Source organism: Procambarus clarkii, chromosome 42, assembly GCF_040958095.1.
Source record: "Procambarus clarkii isolate CNS0578487 chromosome 42, FALCON_Pclarkii_2.0, whole genome shotgun sequence".
Lineage (NCBI taxonomy): Eukaryota > Metazoa > Arthropoda > Malacostraca > Decapoda > Cambaridae > Procambarus > Procambarus clarkii.
The window spans coordinates 36,690,127-36,710,032 of record NC_091191.1 but is presented as its reverse complement, the minus strand read 5'-3'; the positions used below and the strand labels follow the sequence as shown (position 1 = coordinate 36,710,032).

General features: G+C 43.6%; 1 protein-coding gene across 1 annotated transcript in view; it reads right to left on the bottom strand.

The window, feature by feature from the left end:
• LOC138373567 (elastin-like) overlaps window positions 1-19,659 on the bottom strand; it is a 120,144-nt gene extending 100,485 nt beyond the window's left edge. Inside the window, exon 1 of the mRNA XM_069339783.1 lies at window positions 19,363-19,659. Coding sequence (XP_069195884.1) covers window positions 19,363-19,659 — 297 coding nt within the window. The remainder of the gene's footprint in view (window positions 1-19,362) is intronic.
• Window positions 19,660-19,906: the final 247 nt, after the last annotated feature.

Below are 19,906 nucleotides of genomic sequence, written 5' to 3'. Positions count from 1 at the left end.
GTGATCTCTAATTCACCTTCGTTCTCCAAAAGTTGTTCTCTAAGACACCTTCGTTCATCAAAGAAACTCTCCTTCTTCCATCATGTTATTCTTTAAGACATCTTCAGTCATAAAATTTCTCTCCAAAATGTAACTAGTTCAGCTTTTCATACCAAACCTGCATTTCTGTTAAAATATAATTTCGCAGTCACTTTACCCTAAAACTGTTCTCTGAACTATCCTAACTTAACTTACCTTACCTTACCTATCTTACCTAACTTACCTGACTTAACCTAACTTATCCTGCTTAACCTAACTTATCCTGCTTAACCTAACTTACCTACATTTACCTAACTTAACCTGCCTAACCTAACTTTACATACCCTAACTTAACTTACCTACATTACCTAACTTAGCCTGCATAACCTAACCTGCTTAACTTAACTTACCTTACCTAACTTACATAATTTAACCTAACTTTCCTTACCTTACCTAACTTAACCTAACTTATTTAACTTATCTTACCTATCCTAACGTAACCTAACTTGCTTTACCTAACTTAATCTTACATTCCCAAACTGATGTATCCTAACTTATCTAGTCAAACCAGGCATGATCTAACTTACATAAGTATTCCTTCTTGTCTTTTGTGTTTCGTCAATCATTGTCTCATATTCATTTACTCATTTCATTAGTTAATTTCTCAAATGGTCACTTATGCATTTCAAGTGCTATTTGTTAGAGATTGGATATTTAAGCATTTCAAAGGATTTTTGTTATATATGGGAAACTTACTCGTTTCAAGGGATAATTTCTCAAATGGACGTTTTTGCATTTCAAGTGTTATTTGTTTAAGATTGGGTGTTTATCCATTTCAAAGGATTTTTGTTATATATGGGAACTTACTCGTTTCAAGGGCTAATTTCTCAAATGGCCATTTTTGCAGATCAAGGGTTATTTGTTAAAGTTCATCAAGTTGCTCATAAGTTGTATTTATTATGTTTGTTATCATTTATTCTTATTCCCCAACCCCTTAACCTACCCTCTTGTAATCTTAGTGTATTTAGTAGGTTCTATCATATGTTCTTATTCCCCAACCCCTTAACCTAACCTCTTGTAATCTTAGTGTATTTAGTAGGTTCTATCATATGTTCTTATTCCCCAACCCCTTAACCTAACCTTTTGTAATATTAGTGTATTTAGTGGGTTCTATCATATGTTCTTATTCCCCAACCCTTTAACCTAACCTTTCAGACGTAGTTTATTGTGTTTTTTGACGTATTTGTTGAATATATTATCCTTTTCCTAACCTTTCAGATGTAGTTTTGTTTCTCCTTTTTGTATATTTTTACCCAAACCCACCATCCCACTTAACCTTCTTTCCTTCTTTTACTTTGTTTTACTCCTACTCCTTCTAACCCTCCTTTTCTATCTCTCTCCCTTATTCTCTCTCTTCCTCCCCCTCTCACTCATTTGCTCAAATGCTCTCTTGTTTCTCAAATTCAAGTCTTAATGCTCCCATTCTCTCACCCTCACTCTCATTCACTTAGTTTTTCTTTTTTCTCAAATTCAAGTCTTAGTGCTCCCATGCTTTTCCTCCCCCCTCTCTTACTCCATTTTTACGCTACAACGCTCTAAGAGCAACCCAGAAAATGGAAAAAAAAATCCCTCAACGCACCTTTGACCTCACCTCACGGTGATGAATGCGCCAGCAGCGGTCCGGACACTTGATTAAACGTTTCTTACAGAATAACGTATTAACTTGGTATTTATAAACAATTAACAGCCTATGCACCTTGACCCAATAATTCTCAGGACAAGGAGAGGGAGGGAATTATCAGGGGGGAAAGCGCCAAGCCATTACGATTATATATATAGCACTGGGAAAGGGTAAGGATATTACGGGCTATTCATGCCCGTGCCACCTCTTGGGTGGCTTAATCTTCGTCAATCAGGCCAGGATAAGTATTTGGGATGGGACGGGGGGCCCCACTCTCTTAATTCTGATCTTGTGATAACACTGACATGGGGACGGCTTACCTTGAACATGAAACAAACCAAGCAACACAACAAAGGAATTATTAAGCACATTAAATCGACACGCCTTCTGTTATAAATGACAGGAGTGAAATTAATACTCAAGAAGCTTTTAATTCAACAATTAATTGTTTTAAGTAATAAAAACGAACACCATACTGTGTTTTGTCCCTAACCGGACATTAATAGACAGGTTTAATGTACCAGAACAGGTGCAACAAGTACTTGTTAATTAATAGAGCAGAAGTATATTCATGGTCACTCCCGATGTTAGTGTCAACCCCGATGTTAGTGTCACCCCCGATGTTAGTGTCACCCCCGATGTTAGTGTCACCCCCGATGTTAGTGTCACCCCCGATGTTAGTGTCACCCCCGATGTTAGTGTCACCCCCGATGTTAGTGTCACCACCGATGTTAGTGTCACCCCCGATGTTAGTGTCACCCCCGATGTTAGTGTCACCCCCCGATGTTAGTGTCACCCCCGATGTTAGTGTCACCCCCGATGTTAGTGTCACCCCTGATGTTAGTGTCACCCCCGATGTTAGTGTCACCCCCGATGCTAGTGTCACCCCCCGATGTTAGTGTCACTCCCGATGTTAGTGTCACCCCCGATGTTAGTGTCACCCCCGATGTTAGTGTCACCCCCAATGTTAGTGTCACTCCCGATGTTAGTGTCACTCCCGATGTTAGTGTCACCCCCGATGTGACACTATGTGATTGTGTCACCCCCGATGTTAATGTCACCCACGATGTGACACTTTGTGATTGTGTCACCCCCGATGTTAGTGTCACCCCCGATGTTAGTGTCACCCCCGATGTTAGTGTCACCCCCGATGTTAGTGTCACCCCCGATGTTAGTGTCACCCCCGATGTTAGTGTCACCCCCGATGTTAGTGTCACCCCCGTTGTTAGTGTCACCCCCGATGTTAGTGTCACCCCCGATGTTAGTGTCACTCCCCGATGTTAGTGTCACCTCCGGTGTTAGTGTCACCCCCGATGTTAGTGTCACTCCCCGATGTTAGTGTCACTCCCCCCCCCCCTGCCTTGCACTCTGAAGACACAACACACAATTGAATTCTCACTCGTCACAGGCATACAGTGCCCGGGACGCCTCGATCCTCGGCACGCTCATGAGCCAATGCCTTCATGAGCACTATAGGCCTATCCTGCCGGCCTATCACAGTAGCTGGCCCCTCCTCCAACCGAGGCCACGGCTCTCTCATATTGCTCAATTGAGGAGTGGCTTCCATCCCATTATGTCCCTGTTGACGAGGAGAGAAAACCTTGTCTCCCCAGTGGAGGAGCCATACCCAACCCACCTGCCCAGTGGAGGAGCCATACCCAACCCACCTCCCCAGTGGAGGAGCCATACACAAGCCACCTCCCCAGTGGAGGAGCCATACACAAGCCACCTCCCCAGTGGAGGAGCCATACCCAACCCACCTCCCCAGTGGAGGAGCCATACACAACCCACCTCCCCAGTGGAGGAGCCATACACAACCCACCTCCCCAGTGGAGGAGCCATACACAACCCACCTCCCCAGTGGAGGAGCCATACCCAACCCACCTCCCCAGTGGAGGAGCCATACACAACCCACCTCCCCAGTGGAGGAGCCATACACAACCCACCTCCCCAGTGGAGGAGCCATTCCCAACCCACCTCCCCAGTGGAGGAGCCATACCCAACCCACCATCCTCAGTGGAGGAGCCATACACAACCCACCTCCCCAGAGAAGGAGCCATACCCAACCCACCTCCCCAGTGGAGGAGCCATACACAACCCACCTCCCCAGAGAAGGAGCCATACCCAACCCACCTCCCCAGTGGAGGAACAATACCCAAACCACCTCCCCAGTGGAGGAACCATACCCAACCCACTTCCCCAGTGGAGGAGCCATGCACAACCCACCTCCCCAGTGGAGGAACCATACCCAAACCACCTCCCCAGTGGAGGAACCATACCCAAGCCACCTCCCCAGTGGAGGAACCATACCCAACCCACCTCCCCAGTGGAGGAACAATACCCAAACCACCTCCCCAGTGGAGGAACCATACCCAAACCACCTCCCCAGTGGAGGAACCATACCCAACCCACCTCCCCAGTGGAGGAACCATACCCAAACCACCTCCCCAGTGGAGGAACCATACCCAAACCACCTCCCCAGTGGAGGAACCATACCCAACCCACCTCCCCAGTGGAGGAACAATACCCAAACCACCTCCCCAGTGGAGGAACCATACCCAACCCACTTCCCCAGTGGAGGAGCCATGCACAACCCACCTCCCCAGTGGAGGAACCATACCCAAACCACCTCCCCAGTGGAGGAACCATACCCAAGCCACTTCCCCAGTGGAGGAGCCATGCACAACCCACCTCCCCAGTGGAGGAACCATACCCAAACCACCTCCCCAGTGGAGGAACCATACCCAAACCACCTCCCCAGTGGAGGAACCATACCCAACCCACCTCCCCAGTGGAGGAACAATACCCAAACCACCTCCCCAGTGGAGGAACCATACCCAACCCACTTCCCCAGTGGAGGAGCCATGCACAACCCACCTCCCCAGTGGAGGAACCATACCCAAACCACCTCCCCAGTGGAGGAACCATACCCAAGCCACCTCCCCAGTGGAGGAGCCATACCCAACCTACCTCCCTAGTGGAAGAGCCATACCCAACCCACCCCAGTGGAGGAGCCATACCCAACCCACCTCCCTAGTGGAGGAGCCTACCCAACCCACCTACCCAGTGGAGGAGCCATACTCAACCCACCTCCCCAGTGGAGGAGCCATACCCAATCACCTCCTTTGTGGAGGAGCGATACCCAATCCACCTCCCCAGTGGAGGAGCCATACCCAATCCACCTCCCCAGTGGAGGAGCCATTCCCAACCCACCTCCCCAGTGGAGGAGCCATTCCCAACCCACCTCCCCAGTGGAGGAGCCATTCCCAACCCACCTCCCCAGTGGAGGAGCCATTCCCAACCCACCTCCCCAGTGGAGGAGCCATTCCCAACCCACCTCCCCAGTGGAGGAGCCATTCCCAACCCACCTCCCTAGTGGAGGAGCCATTCCCAACCCACCTCCCCAGTGGAGGAGCCATTCCCAACCCACCTCCCCAGTGGAGGAGCCATTCCCAACCCACCTCCCCAGTGGAGGAGCCATTCCCAACCCACCTCCCCAGTGGAGGAGCCATTCCCAACCCACCTCCCCGGTAGAGGAGCCATTCCCAACCCACCTCCCCAGTGGAGGAGCCATACCCAACCCACCTCCCACACATCAACTTGACACGGGACCTGTGGGTACCAGGAAACAATTCCTCTCTCACAGCCATAAAACTTGACAAACGTAAAGGTTCTTCTACCTCAGACGAGCGCCCTTTTGGCTCTGTCTGGCAGTCTGGAATGTCAGGAATAATTGCTCAACCATAACCCTGGATCAGAGGTCTCTCCACGTTACTCCATAAGTGTTTTGTACCTAAATGGCTAAAGAATAATGCGATGAAACACAGTGATGTTGCCAGTGTAACAGTGACGTGGCCAACATGACAGTGACGTGGCCAGTGTGACAGAGGCGTGGCCAGCGTGACATTAACGTTACCAGTGAGACAGTGACTAAACCAGTGTGCCAGAACAGGGGACAGTGAGACAGGAACGATGACAGTGTGACAGGACCGGGGCCACTGTGAGAGTAACGAAACCAGTATAACAGGGACGAGGCCAGAGAAACAGTAAAATCAGTGAGAAGAGCAGAGTGACGTTATTCACACACTAAATTAATTATTGTGTCTGACTGTCTGTCTACTCTCTCTCTCTCTCTCTCTAATACACTATTACCTACATCCTCTATACATCCTTGAAATACATTATACACGAACACACCGGACACGCTGTTCGTTTAACCGGCATATATATTTTGTGTTTTATCCCCTGCCTCTTTTATCCGGAATCAATAAACGCTTTATTCGTACCGGTGGGCCCCTGATGGCACCTGTTATGCTTCCGGTGTTCCGCTTGACGGAGCATTATGCTGCAGTACTGCTGTGTACACACCTATTACCTCCCCCTACCACCTATTTTTGCTCCCTGCTCTCTCTCTCTTATTTTTATCCTATCCTATTTTCCTAGTACGGGCCCTCTACACTCATTCTTCTTCTTTCTCACAAACCTAATCAGTTCTAATCAACTACTATTTTCTCTCACCTTGTCATCCTGACATCGTTACAGCTCGCATTCCCTCTTCATCTGGCCTTTTCATCTATAATCTATTCCATCTCTCTCTCTCCGAGTTTCTCTTTCGTTTGATTCACTCCATTTTCACTTCCTTCCTCTCATTCTTCCTTGCTGTCTCTTCTCTTTACTGCTCTTTTTCGTGACTTTCTCACAGTTCCATCTCCTTACTCTTCGTCTCACTCCTCGTCCGTTCTTTCCTCTTCCCTGTTCTTTCCTATGCTGCTCTGCCCTTCTACTCTCTTCCTTACTCCTCCATCACCTTTACTTAATACCTGGTAATTCTCCCACTGCCAATGACAGCTGTTCCTTCAAAATCACTGACGCATGCGCCTCCTCGCGCCAAAACTCCACTGGAGTTTGGACAGGGGAATCCAACGTTCGACTCCACTTTTACGTTACATTTCTGTTATTTTCTTAGAGAAAAAGTCGATTTTACCATAGCAATATTCTTCATGTAGACGCTGAGTCACAATAACGTTTCTGAAGATATGATGATCGAACAACACATCAGATAATGGAGAAACTACGACGTTTCGGTCCTTTCTGGACCACTATTAGGTTGTGGATTATTATCACACGACTGTGAGATTTTCTTCCTTGACAGGTTATCAAAGGAATTAAGTCCTATTGATGTTACGTTAATCGCAACTACCTCGCAAGAGAGGTAGACCTTAAACAGCAAGAGCTGCCAGTGGCAGATATTTAATCTTAAAGCCTAAGATCATAGGACCGCGGGAGCAAACCGCCAGGCGAAACCACTCGGGTAACACCTGTCACTTAGGTCACTGGCTCCTCCTAGTTGACAAACTAATAAAGGGTAGCCGACGGATTCTCACCTCTTATTTATAGAAGTGTGGTGCTGTGCTATGGACTCGAGCTTTAGATACAGACTTGATATGAACATAAGCAGGCAAAGCGTTGCAGAACATAAAATGTGGGGCAGTAATATTGGAAGGTTTGACGTAAACGACCGTTTTCTATAACAAAACAATTTATTCACAAAATAAGAACTAAAACTACTACACAGTGAATTTACGTTACTTTACTGTCACTCCAGTGGCACATTAAAGAAACAGCTAATCAACAGCCTGATGGACCCACGGTATCCTTATCCCGTCGTCGCTGACTGAACAATGACACTAACTGAACACAGTGGTGCCCACTGGTGACGCAAGCTTGCAATCAATATTGTCACGGCTTCACGGTGACCAATACTATAATCACAAAAAACTTGACTGGCGCTCGCTGCCCACAACGAGGTACCAAGTAACAAGGCGGTTAATCCAAGAATGATAACCCCTTATAAAAATCTTACATTAACACTTGTCTCTCAGGACAATCAAAACAAAAGTTACTCTAATTGAATTTAAACAATTACGTTAACACACACGTGTCTCAACGACACTTAAATGGCATCAATAACTCGTAAATCAATTAATTACATCAACATGAAAGTCAAGCATTCGGTGAGTAATTCTCAATTAATTACTGAATACAACAGCCTATTAATTCAGACGAGTATTGATAAAGCCTACTGTCTCTCAACTGACAGTTCACTTCCGGTCTTACGACAAGATTACCTTAACGAGGGTAGACTACTGTACCACACACAATGTTCCAATACTCCGTGTAAACAACAACATCAACACCTGGTGAATTCACTAAGTGGCGATTACTAATTATCTTTAATTAGCTACGAGTGCTTAATCACTCTGTCCGCCGACAGAGCTGATCAGTCCAACGAATTACGGAAGCTTAATTACAGCGCAATTGACTCCGATCATAGCAGACCGTCAACCCCTTACGTTAATTACTCAATTAACGACAGCTCGTTAACTCGTTAACACTACGTTAGTCTTCACTTGACAATTCCTTCCTTCCTTTGAACTTCACTGTGACTGTTGCTTTTACACGTCCCTACGTTAATCACAACAATGTTCAACGAACAAGTGACCTCGTTAAGTAAATCGTGACCCCCGGTGACGTTAACTGACTTTAATTCTCACGGAATCCTTCACAGTACACAACGCCTTCCACCAAGGTCAAACTTGTCTACGGTTTACACACGGTACAACACAGTACATCACAGTACATCCTTGCCACTCACGGCAAAACTTGTAAATGACTTCCCCCAGTAAATTATCCACCAATAATTCACACTTTACCACAACACAACAGTAAAATATATAACTAAGGGAAATCTCCCTGTTACCACTTTTTACTGCTGAAAAAGGGAATCAAATTACAGCGAATACATACACGACACATAGAAAAATAATAGAAGTAAATAACTCACTCTACCTCTGAATGTGTCACTAGGTGTCTTCACACACGTCAAAAATCACAGTTGGGCCCAATCCTCAACTTGATGACAAACAGGGTAGACTCACACGTCTCTAATTCCCATTCACCTCCCCAGGTGGTCCCAGGGACAGAGGACAACGGAACACTGGGGGCGTACCCAGCTTCAGAGTTTTATTACCCAAACGGAAACAGTGTACTTACATTAATGATGTGGGGCCCCTCTTTCACTCACACATACACGTCAATCACACTCCCACTGCTGCTGCTGGATGATGACGTAGGCGTCCTCACTTCCTACACGTGGTCAGGTGGAGCACAGGGTCCCAGACCACGGGTTTAGCTCTACACACACACAGATACCAGGATGGCGCAGACACACCGGCACAGGCAGCCAAGGTTGCGCACAACAGCAGGGATGCGGTACCACGCCCCTTCCACTTGACACGGTACCCCAGGATACGACGGTACACGGTGTTACGACGGTATACGAGACCCGAGATGAAGTCCTTCACTGTTCCTCAGAATTATAACATTTAAGGTTTCTCTCATAACACTGAAACCCTTTCTAGCACGTCTCACAGCAGTATCTTCAAGCACAGATACGATCGACGGCGGATGTCGTTTTTGTAGCCCGATAATTAACGCCTCACTCAGTCCAGCTCCTCTAAGATGGCGTCCCACAATTACGCGGCTAGATGACAAATTCACACGGCTCGATACAAGCCCCTTTCCGATTACCGGATTCTTACGCACGGCACACGGAAAGATAGCAAGATGTAGGCGTGACTTTAGTAACGTTGTAGGCGGTATTTCCCGTTGCTTGGCCTAGCACGGGAAATGTCCTGTCCTCAGGCAGCAACGTCTTAGGTAAGAATGTCTTTTCCCGCCAATATCATGCCTGGGGTACCCATGCGGTACCCCTCAGCGTCTTGGCCAATCACGGTTCAGCATTTCTGAGGCCCAGGCCCTCAGCCACTCCCGCACCTGCCCCATGACGCTACCCCCCTCACACGAGGTGGACACGTGATAGGGGGGTGGTCTACGGCCGTTAACCCCCCCATACCTCCGTCTCTACACTTGACTTGTACAAAAATTCCCTGAAATCAACTCCCTCCTGTAATTTCCTTCACAGACCTGATACCGCGATCAGAATGACATCAATGGCTAGCAAATGTCATGGGCTGTCCAACGACACCCAACACGACTGTGGAAAAGTTATATACAGAAAGTTGAATCACGGTGCACATCACTGGTGCACTGTGCAATTTCGTACTTAATTCAGTGCACGAGAGAGCAGGGAAAATATGTCTCCTGACAACGACTTGGTATTGGTCCAGGACGGTCCGACACGTCATCTTTTCTCCATATTCCGATGTGTGGTTTGGTGTCAGTATTCTGCATGACTTCAAGCTCTTGGTAATCCACACAACAGAACCAACACCACATTAGCTTCTCCATGCGAATTTATCCTGTGCAGTCCTAAGTATAATCATTATATTGCGTCGGGTTCCACACACCGTGTCTCCCAGTCGCGTGCTCCTATTGGCCGAGTTTATATGTGCAGAGATTTGATTAGTGTGCTACAAATTCAGCCCCTCCTTGATTGGTCAGATTCGACTTTCATCATTCTGACGACTTTCAATCTGACGTCATCATCCCTAATGCGGTTCGATCCACCAATGGGGGGATTTTGCTTTCAGCCGACGTTCTACATGCGGTTCCTAGGAGGTTCACACATTAGTGCAGTCTCTTAATATCTCTTGCAATACCTCAACTGTACTCTGTGTTTCATCACAGGCGATGCTCTGATGCCTTGCTCATATTGTTTCTCTCATTGCTCATATATTTCTGTTATGTAATTCATAAGCCTTATCAAACCTAACCTAAACTAAATATACAAACAAATGCATTCTACAGCAATGAGATCCGTTGTTGTTGTTTTAGCGATGTTACAAAAGCTGCCCCAGTATAGGGATAAAGTATTGTCACCCATTAACCGATAGGTATTAAGGCTCTACTGCAAACCGACTGTTCAACTGTGTGTGACGTCACCAGATGGGTAATGAGGCCCTAGCATGCTGTATATCTATGTAGTATATATTTAATGTTATTATTCAAAAAATGGCTCGATTATCCCTCCCCAACCTAACCTAACCTAATCAGAAGTTTAAGAATATACATTTTAGTCATCCACAACTGTTATCATTTCATTATGCAGTGATGGGTTCAAAACTATAATAGCAACCCAAATGTCGTACAGCAATTTATGCAGAATCGTACATCTGGCAGGACAGCAGACCTAGTACCTGTGCTCAGCTGTCCTCACATCCATCAAATAGCTGCCCAAATGTCGCACCGTAATTCACCCATCTAGAAACTTGGCTGGATGCTAGCCACTATATTCATAGGATAATATTTTCTACACCCCAAAAATCCTAATCTTGCTACGCAAATCAGCTAACTTATTTCTAAACCAACAGTCACAGATACATATATACATACCTACACATACTCCACAAACCATACGTTCATAGAGAATAATCCCTAAAATGTATTAAGAATAAGATTGCAGTAGCCCCACATTCACCCCAAGTAATCTTAATTATTTATACTGTTAATTTATATTAATGCATACCAATCAGCAAGGTAACCATATTATTCAAGCAAGTTCAAAATATTATTAAATGCCCACCTACATGCTATTCAAATGGATAAACCAGGGTGTATATGTCCCATTGAAATAAATATATTTGCAATTATTCATAAAAAGCTAAGGTTGTGATAAGGCGCACAAAAATATATATAATTTTAACATCATTCACATAAAATGCAACACTTGCACTTACACTACAAATACACAAAATAAAAAAAAAGAAAACACAGTATAAAACACATACACATATTCACTCGATATAGCATTTACGCACAAAGCTTTTCCACACTAAATTCCATTTACACAGAAAATACAGCAATTACACACCAACTATGTCATTTATGCACAAAATATATTATTTACACACATAATATGCCATTCACACACAAATGTATGTGTATAGACAAAATATGTCATTAATAGACCAAATATGTCATTTACATATAAAATATGTCAGTTGAACACAAAAATATACCATTTACTCAAATATTGCACATACACTCAGAATATAACATTTACGCAAAGTATTGTATATGCACAAATATAGCAAATTGCTTACACATTTAGACAATCAAAATGGGCTTTCACTAAAATTACACAATTTCACAAACATAATTTCCACAAAATACCCACACATTGTCTCATAAACCAAAATACACTTACTAATGAAGATCTATTTTTTCAGATTTCATATACAGAACTTATATAAATACAGAATTTGCACACAAAAAACAAAGTTGCACCAGTTCCACTTCAGCAAATTAAAAACACAACTTGCGTAAATACACAATTCCCACAAGACGATTATAAAACTTGGACAATTATTACACAAATTGTGTAATTATTACACATCTTTGCACAATTAGTACAAGCAAACTTGCTATATAATTACATAACTTGTGCAATGACAAACAATACACAGCAGGTGTAAATACACAATTCCTCCATATATAATTACACTACATGCTCAAATTAATACACAACTTGCACAATTATTATACATCTTTCATAATTATTATTACACAACTTGCATAAATACAAACAAATACATATCCAGCAGAAATACGTACAATATATATAACTAGCCCAAATACGTAAATACACTACTAGCACAAATACGCAATTCACACAAATACAATTACAACATATACACAACTTGCATGAAAATATAAACAATACACAACTATCTTGAGGTTATCTTGAGATGATTTCGGGGCTTTTTAGTGTCCCCGCGGCCCGGGCCTCGACCTGGCCTCAGTAGTAGGGATGACATCTCACAGACGATATTTTTTTTTGGCCAGAGGACCCCTGTGAGATGTACAGCGCACAGACGATATTTTTTTTTGGCGAGAGGACCCCTGTGAGATGTACATCTCACTGACGATATTTTTTTTTTTCTGGGAAATATCGTGTCTGTGAGCCAGGGTTTTCAGGTAAATTTTGTGTCACAGATTTTAGAAGTATGGAATTCTTATGAGAAAAATAATTTCCGAGACTTAGAAGTTTGTTAAGGCCTTATGGGAGAAATTCAAATAACGTGTGTAGCGCTTTAGGGTTTCCAGGAGAACTCTACGGACATATTTTACCTGTTTTCAACTTACAAAAATCGTCTGTGTAAGCCATAGTTTTTCAGGTAAATTTAGAAAATCACCTGTTCGGACCAAGGTTTTCAGGTCTCGTACCTCACACCCCCTCCCTCCCCCCTTACCTCGCAATCTCTCGCGTTACCTTTATTTACCTTAGGCCCGGCCAGCCAGACGCTTCTTGTAGGTCGCCTCTTATCATATCGTATCTTATCTTCTCCATAATATCTGGACCGTCCCTGCACTCTCTCTCTCTCTCCTTTCATTCAGTTCAGCTATTTTCTGACATCATATGTTTGCTCCTTTTCATTAAGCAACTCAGTTTTACACAAATAAATCGTGTTAGTAAGCAGGTTCTAGCTCACGTTCCCTGCCTTAGTCCCCTGTCGTATAATGAATACTATCATTCCAATCTCACTAAAATTTTAAAATAATCATATTTCAAACGTATTTCAATACAGTAATTTAGTTACCGAGCTCCAGTGCTTGTTCTCTGCCTTAGCTCTCTCTCGTATCTTCGTTAATACCTATTCAAATTCCCCGAAATTTCTACCCGCTGTATTTCAGACATAGTTTAGTAAATGCAAACAATTATCAAACTCTAGCACTAGTTCCCAGCTTAGTTCATTTGTAGCAAAATCGTTAGTAACAATCCAAATTCCCTGAAATTTAAATCCTCTGTATTTCAGACACAGTAAATAAGATCAAGTCCATTACCGAGCTCCAGCTCTCGTACCCCACCTTACTCCCCTCGCGTGTCTTCAGTAATATCCTATCAAATTCCCTGAAATTTATACTGTCTGTATTTCGGACATAGTAAATAAGAACAAAACAGTTATCGAGCTCCAGCTCTCGTCCCCGCCTTAGTTCTCTTTCGTATCTTTTTAAATAACCCATCAATTTCCCTGAAATTTTTACCCTCTGTATTTCAGGCACCGTAAATAAGATCAAAATAGTTATCGAGCTCCAGCTCTCGTCCTCCACCTTAGTTCATTTGTACAAGATCGTTAGTAACAGATCAATTTTCCCCGAAATTTAAAGCAGACATACTTCAAAGTTAGTAAATAAGATCAAGTCAGTTACTGAGCTCCAGCTTTCGTCCCCACCTTAGTTCTCTTTCGTATCTTTGTAAATAACCCATCAATTTCCCTGAAATTTTTACCCTTTGTATTTCAGACATAGTAAATATGAAGTAAGCAATTATAAAACTCTAGCTCTTGTCCTCTGTCCAAGTTCACTCATGTAAATTCATTACTATCAGTCCAAATCCCCCTGAGATTTAAACACCCAACTACATTTTCAGACATAGTAAATAAAAACCAGTTCAGTTATCAAGTTTCAACTCTTGTGCCCCAGCTTAGTTCATTTTGTACAAGTTCTTTATTTTTCTAACTAAATCACCCTGAGATTTAAGATCACCTTATTTCTAACGTAGTAAAATTAATCTGGACATTAGCCAAGCTCCATTTCCTCGGCCTTAGATCATCAGACAAATATATTCGATCAAGTCCGTCTCCAGCCTAACTCTTATCCGAGTACACACATAACCCCAACCTGTGTAATTATCTTTCACCCCCTCACACCTTCCTCCATCTCATCTCATCTCACCTTACCCTTTCCCTCCCTTACCTTCTCATCCCCAACTTATCCAAACCTTCAATAATCGTACTGTATTTGCATATTTTCTCTATATTCACTGTGTTCTTCGTATTCTCATCCGTGTTCACTCCATGTTCTTCAAATGTTCACAGTCCCATTCAGTTCATATTTTCACAAGTATCTCCATTTTTTCTGTAATCTTTCTCTTAGTCTCATTATGTTCTCTACAAATTCTAGTCATATTTTCTATGTTTTCATGTTCATCACATGTTCTCTTTACAACTTTTATACTCAATATTCATGCTAACTTCCATATTTTTGTGTTCTTTGTCAATATTCATGTTCCTCTACAAGTTCATGTTCCTCACAAGATCACTTCGTTTTTTCACCTTCACTTACATGTTTTCTACATTCTGTGTCATATTCTCCATGTTCTTCACAAGTCCATTGTTCATTCTTTGTATTCCCTATTCTCCTTATCATGTTTTCATGTTCTCTGTAAGTTCATATTCCCAGCATGTTCACTGTATTCATCAACTTTTCTTACATATGTTCTTTGCCATGTTCCCCATATGTTCTCTGGGTTTTTCCCCTTGCATGTTATTTAACGTTCCTTAACTAAAAAAATCTTTCGCCAATCAACTAAAAACATAGTCACTTTCGTCATTTCTCAACTAAACTTATTATCCAGTCAACTAAAAATAGTCAGAAATAGCCTCGTTCAACACTGTTCTTAACTAAAACAACCTTTCTCTTAGCTAAAAATTGTCAAAGGAAACTTCTTTCAGCACTTTCTTAACAGCCGCTATGTTTCATCAAGTAAGAAAAAATTGTCAAAGGAAACTTTCCAAAACTGTTCATAACTAGCTTTTATCCATCGTCAATCAACTAAAAATAATAAATTCCTCATTTCTTAACTAAACTTATTCCCCAGTCATCAGAAAATAACCGTGTTCTTCATGTTTCATTGTCATTTCATAACTAAAATTATCCATCAATCAACAGAAAAAGCCATGTTCATCATGTTTTGTCTTTTTGCTTAACTAAAATTACGTTTTGTCAAGTAAGAAAAAATAACCAAAGATATCTTTCATCGCTGTTCTTAACTGACATTATACTTTGGGGAGCACAAAAAATAGTCTCCCTCGTCATGTTTTGTCTTTTTCCTTAACTAAAGTATTCATCAGTCAACTAAAAAATAGTTACTTCATCATGTTTCCTTGTCATTTCTTAACTGAAATATCACTTCTCTCATTTAAAATAGTCATGTGTAGCCTCTTTCCAACACTGTTCTTAACTAAAGTAACCTTTCACTTCGCTAGAATAGTCATATTCATCATTGTTCCTAACTAAAATTATATGTCGTTAAGTAAGAAATATAGTCAAAGACACTCTTCGAGACATCAAGGACTTACTCAAAGACATCAAAGTTGCACTCAAAGACATCCTTTGAGACATCAAAGACATCCTTTAAGACTTCAATGGGACTCTTCAAGATATCAAAAGACACTCTCAAACACTCAAAAATTTACTTGCATCCTCAAAGTTATTCTCAGAGGCATAAAAGTCATTCTCAGAGCTATCAAAAGTTATTCTCAGTCATCAAAGTTATTCCAAGAGACGTCAAAGTTAATCCAAGACATCATCTTTCATCAAAGATATTCTCTCTAAGCCATCAATGTTCTTCTCTAAGACATCAAAGTTATTCTCTGAGCTAACAAAATACTACTCATGTTCTCAAAGACATTCTCAAAGTCAACAAAGTTATTCACAGAGTCATCAAAGTTATTCTGTAACTCACTTTTGTTCATTAAAGTTAATTTCTATGTTATAAAAGTTATTCTCAGAGACATAAAAGTTATTCTCAGAGTCATCAAAAGTTGTTCTCTAAAACATCAATGTTGCTATCTAAGACATCAAAGATGTTCTCTAAATCATAAAAGTTAATCTTTAAGTCACCTTCGTTCATTAGAGAAACTTTCCAATCCATATTCGTTGACCAAAGTTATTCTCATAGTCACCAAAGTGATCTCTAATTCACCTTCGTTCTCCAAAAGTTGTTCTCTAAGACACCTTCGTTCATCAAAGAAACTCTCCTTCTTCCATCATGTTATTCTTTAAGACATCTTCAGTCATAAAATTTCTCTCCAAAATGTAACTAGTTCAGCTTTTCATACCAAACCTGCATTTCTGTTAAAATATATTTTCGCAGTCACTTTACCCTAAAACTGTTCTCTGAACTATCCTAACTTAACTTACCTTACCTTACCTATCTTACCTAACTTACCTGACTTAACCTAACTTATCCTGCTTAACCTAACTTACCTACATTTACCTAACTTAATCTGCCTAACTTAACTTTACATACCCTAACTTAACTTACCTACATTACCTAACTTAGCCTGCATAACCTAACCTGCTTAACTTAACTTACCTTACCTAACTTACATAATTTAACCTAACTTTCCTTACCTTACCTAACTTAACCTAACTTATTTAACTTATCTTACCTATCCTAACGTAACCTAACTTGCTTTACCTAACTTAATCTTACATTCCCAAACTGATGTATCCTAACTTATCTAGTCAAACCAGGCATGATCTTACTTACATAAGTATTCCTTCTTGTCTTTTGTGTTTCGTCAATCATTGTCTCATATTCATTTACTCATTTCATTAGTTAATTTCTCAAATGGTCACTTATGCATTTCAAGTGCTATTTGTTAGAGATTGGATATTTAAGCATTTCAAAGGATTTTTGTTATATATGGGAAACTTACTCGTTTCAAGGGATAATTTCTCAAATGGACGTTTTTGCATTTCAAGTGTTATTTGTTTAAGATTGGGTGTTTAACCATTTCAAAGGATTTTTGTTATATATGGGAACTTACTCGTTTCAAGGGCTAATTTCTCAAATGGCCATTTTTGCAGATCAAGGGTTATTTGTTAAAGTTCATCAAGTTGCTCATAAGTTGTATTTATTATGTTTGTTATCATTTATTCTTATTCCCCAACCCCTTAACCTACCCTCTTGTAATCTTTGTGTATTTAGTAGGTTCTATCATATGTTCTTATTCCCCAACCCCTTAACCTAACCTTTTGTAATCTTAGTGTATTTAGTGGGTTCTATCATATGTTCTTATTCCCCAACCCTTTAACCTAACCTTTCAGACGTAGTTTATTGTGTTTTTTGACGTATTTGTTGAATATATTATCCTTTTCCTAACCTTTCAGATGTAGTTTTGTTTCTCTTTTTTGTATATTTTTACCCAAACCCACCATCGGAGGTGGGTTGGGAATGGCTCCTCCACTGGGGAGGTGGGTTGGGAATGGCTCCTCCACTGGGGAGGTGGATTGGGTATGGCTCCTCCACTGGGGAGGTGGATTGGGTATCGCTCCTCCACAAAGGAGGTGATTGGGTATGGCTCCTCCACTGGGGAGGTGGGTTGAGTATGGCTCCTCCACTGGGTAGGTGGGTTGGGTAGGCTCCTCCACTAGGGAGGTGGGTTGGGTATGGCTCCTCCACTGGGGTGGGTTGGGTATGGCTCTTCCACTAGGGAGGTAGGTTGGGTATGGCTCCTCCACTGGGGAGGTGGCTTGGGTATGGTTCCTCCACTGGGGAGGTGGTTTGGGTATGGTTCCTCCACTGGGGAGGTGGGTTGTGCATGGCTCCTCCACTGGGGAAGTGGGTTGGGTATGGTTCCTCCACTGGGGAGGTGGTTTGGGTATTGTTCCTCCACTGGGGAGGTGGGTTGGGTATGGTTCCTCCACTGGGGAGGTGGTTTGGGTATGGTTCCTCCACTGGGGAGGTGGTTTGGGTATGGTTCCTCCACTGGGGAGGTGGGTTGGGTATGGTTCCTCCACTGGGGAGGTGGTTTGGGTATGGTTCCTCCACTGGGGAGGTGGGTTGTGCATGGCTCCTCCACTGGGGAAGTGGGTTGGGTATGGTTCCTCCACTGGGGAGGTGGTTTGGGTATTGTTCCTCCACTGGGGAGGTGGGTTGGGTATGGCTCCTTCTCTGGGGAGGTGGGTTGTGTATGGCTCCTCCACTGGGGAGGTGGGTTGGGTATGGCTCCTTCTCTGGGGAGGTGGGTTGTGTATGGCTCCTCCACTGAGGATGGTGGGTTGGGTATGGCTCCTCCACTGGGGAGGTGGGTTGGGAATGGCTCCTCCACTGGGGAGGTGGGTTGTGTATGGCTCCTCCACTGGGGAGGTGGGTTGTGTATGGCTCCTCCACTGGGGAGGTGGGTTGGGTATGGCTCCTCCACTGGGGAGGTGGGTTGTGTATGGCTCCTCCACTGGGGAGGTGGGTTGTGTATGGCTCCTCCACTGGGGAGGTGGGTTGTGTATGGCTCCTCCACTGGGGAGGTGGGTTGGGTATGGCTCCTCCACTGGGGAGGTGGCTTGTGTATGGCTCCTCCACTGGGGAGGTGGCTTGTGTATGGCTCCTCCACTGGGGAGGTGGGTTGGGTATGGCTCCTCCACTGGGGAGGTGGGTTGGGTATGGCTCCTCCACTGGGGAGACAAGGTTTTCTCTCCTCGTCAACAGGGACATAATGGGATGGAAGCCACTCCTCAATTGAGCAATATGAGAGAGCCGTGGCCTCGGTTGGAGGAGGGGCCAGCTACTGTGATAGGCCGGCAGGATAGGCCTATAGTGCTCATGAAGGCATTGGCTCATGAGCGTGCCGAGGATCGAGGCGTCCCGGGCACTGTATGCCTGTGACGAGTGAGAATTCAATTGTGTGTTGTGTCTTCAGAGTGCAAGGCAGGGGGGGGGGGAGTGACACTAACATCGGGGAGTGACACTAACATCGGGGGTGACACTAACACCGGAGGTGACACTAACATCGGGGAGTGACACTAACATCGGGGGTGACACTAACATCGGGGGTGACACTAACAACGGGGGTGACACTAACATCGGGGGTGACACTAACATCGGGGGTGACACTAACATCGGGGGTGACACTAACATCGGGGGTGACACTAACATCGGGGGTGACACTAACATCGGGGGTGACACTAACATCGGGGGTGACACAATCACAAAGTGTCACATCGTGGGTGACATTAACATCGGGGGTGACACAATCACATAGTGTCACATCGGGGGTGACACTAACATCGGGAGTGACACTAACATCGGGAGTGACACTAACATTGGGGGTGACACTAACATTGGGGGTGACACTAACATCGGGGGTGACACTAACATCGGGAGTGACACTAACATCGGGGGGTGACACTAGCATCGGGGGTGACACTAACATCGGGGGTGACACTAACATCAGGGGTGACACTAACATCGGGGGTGACACTAACATCGGGGGTGACACTAACATCGGGGGGTGACACTAACATCGGGGGTGACACTAACATCGGGGGTGACACTAACATCGGTGGTGACACTAACATCGGGGGTGACACTAACATCGGGGGTGACACTAACATCGGGGGTGACACTAACATCGGGGGTGACACTAACATCGGGGGTGACACTAACATCGGGGTTGACAC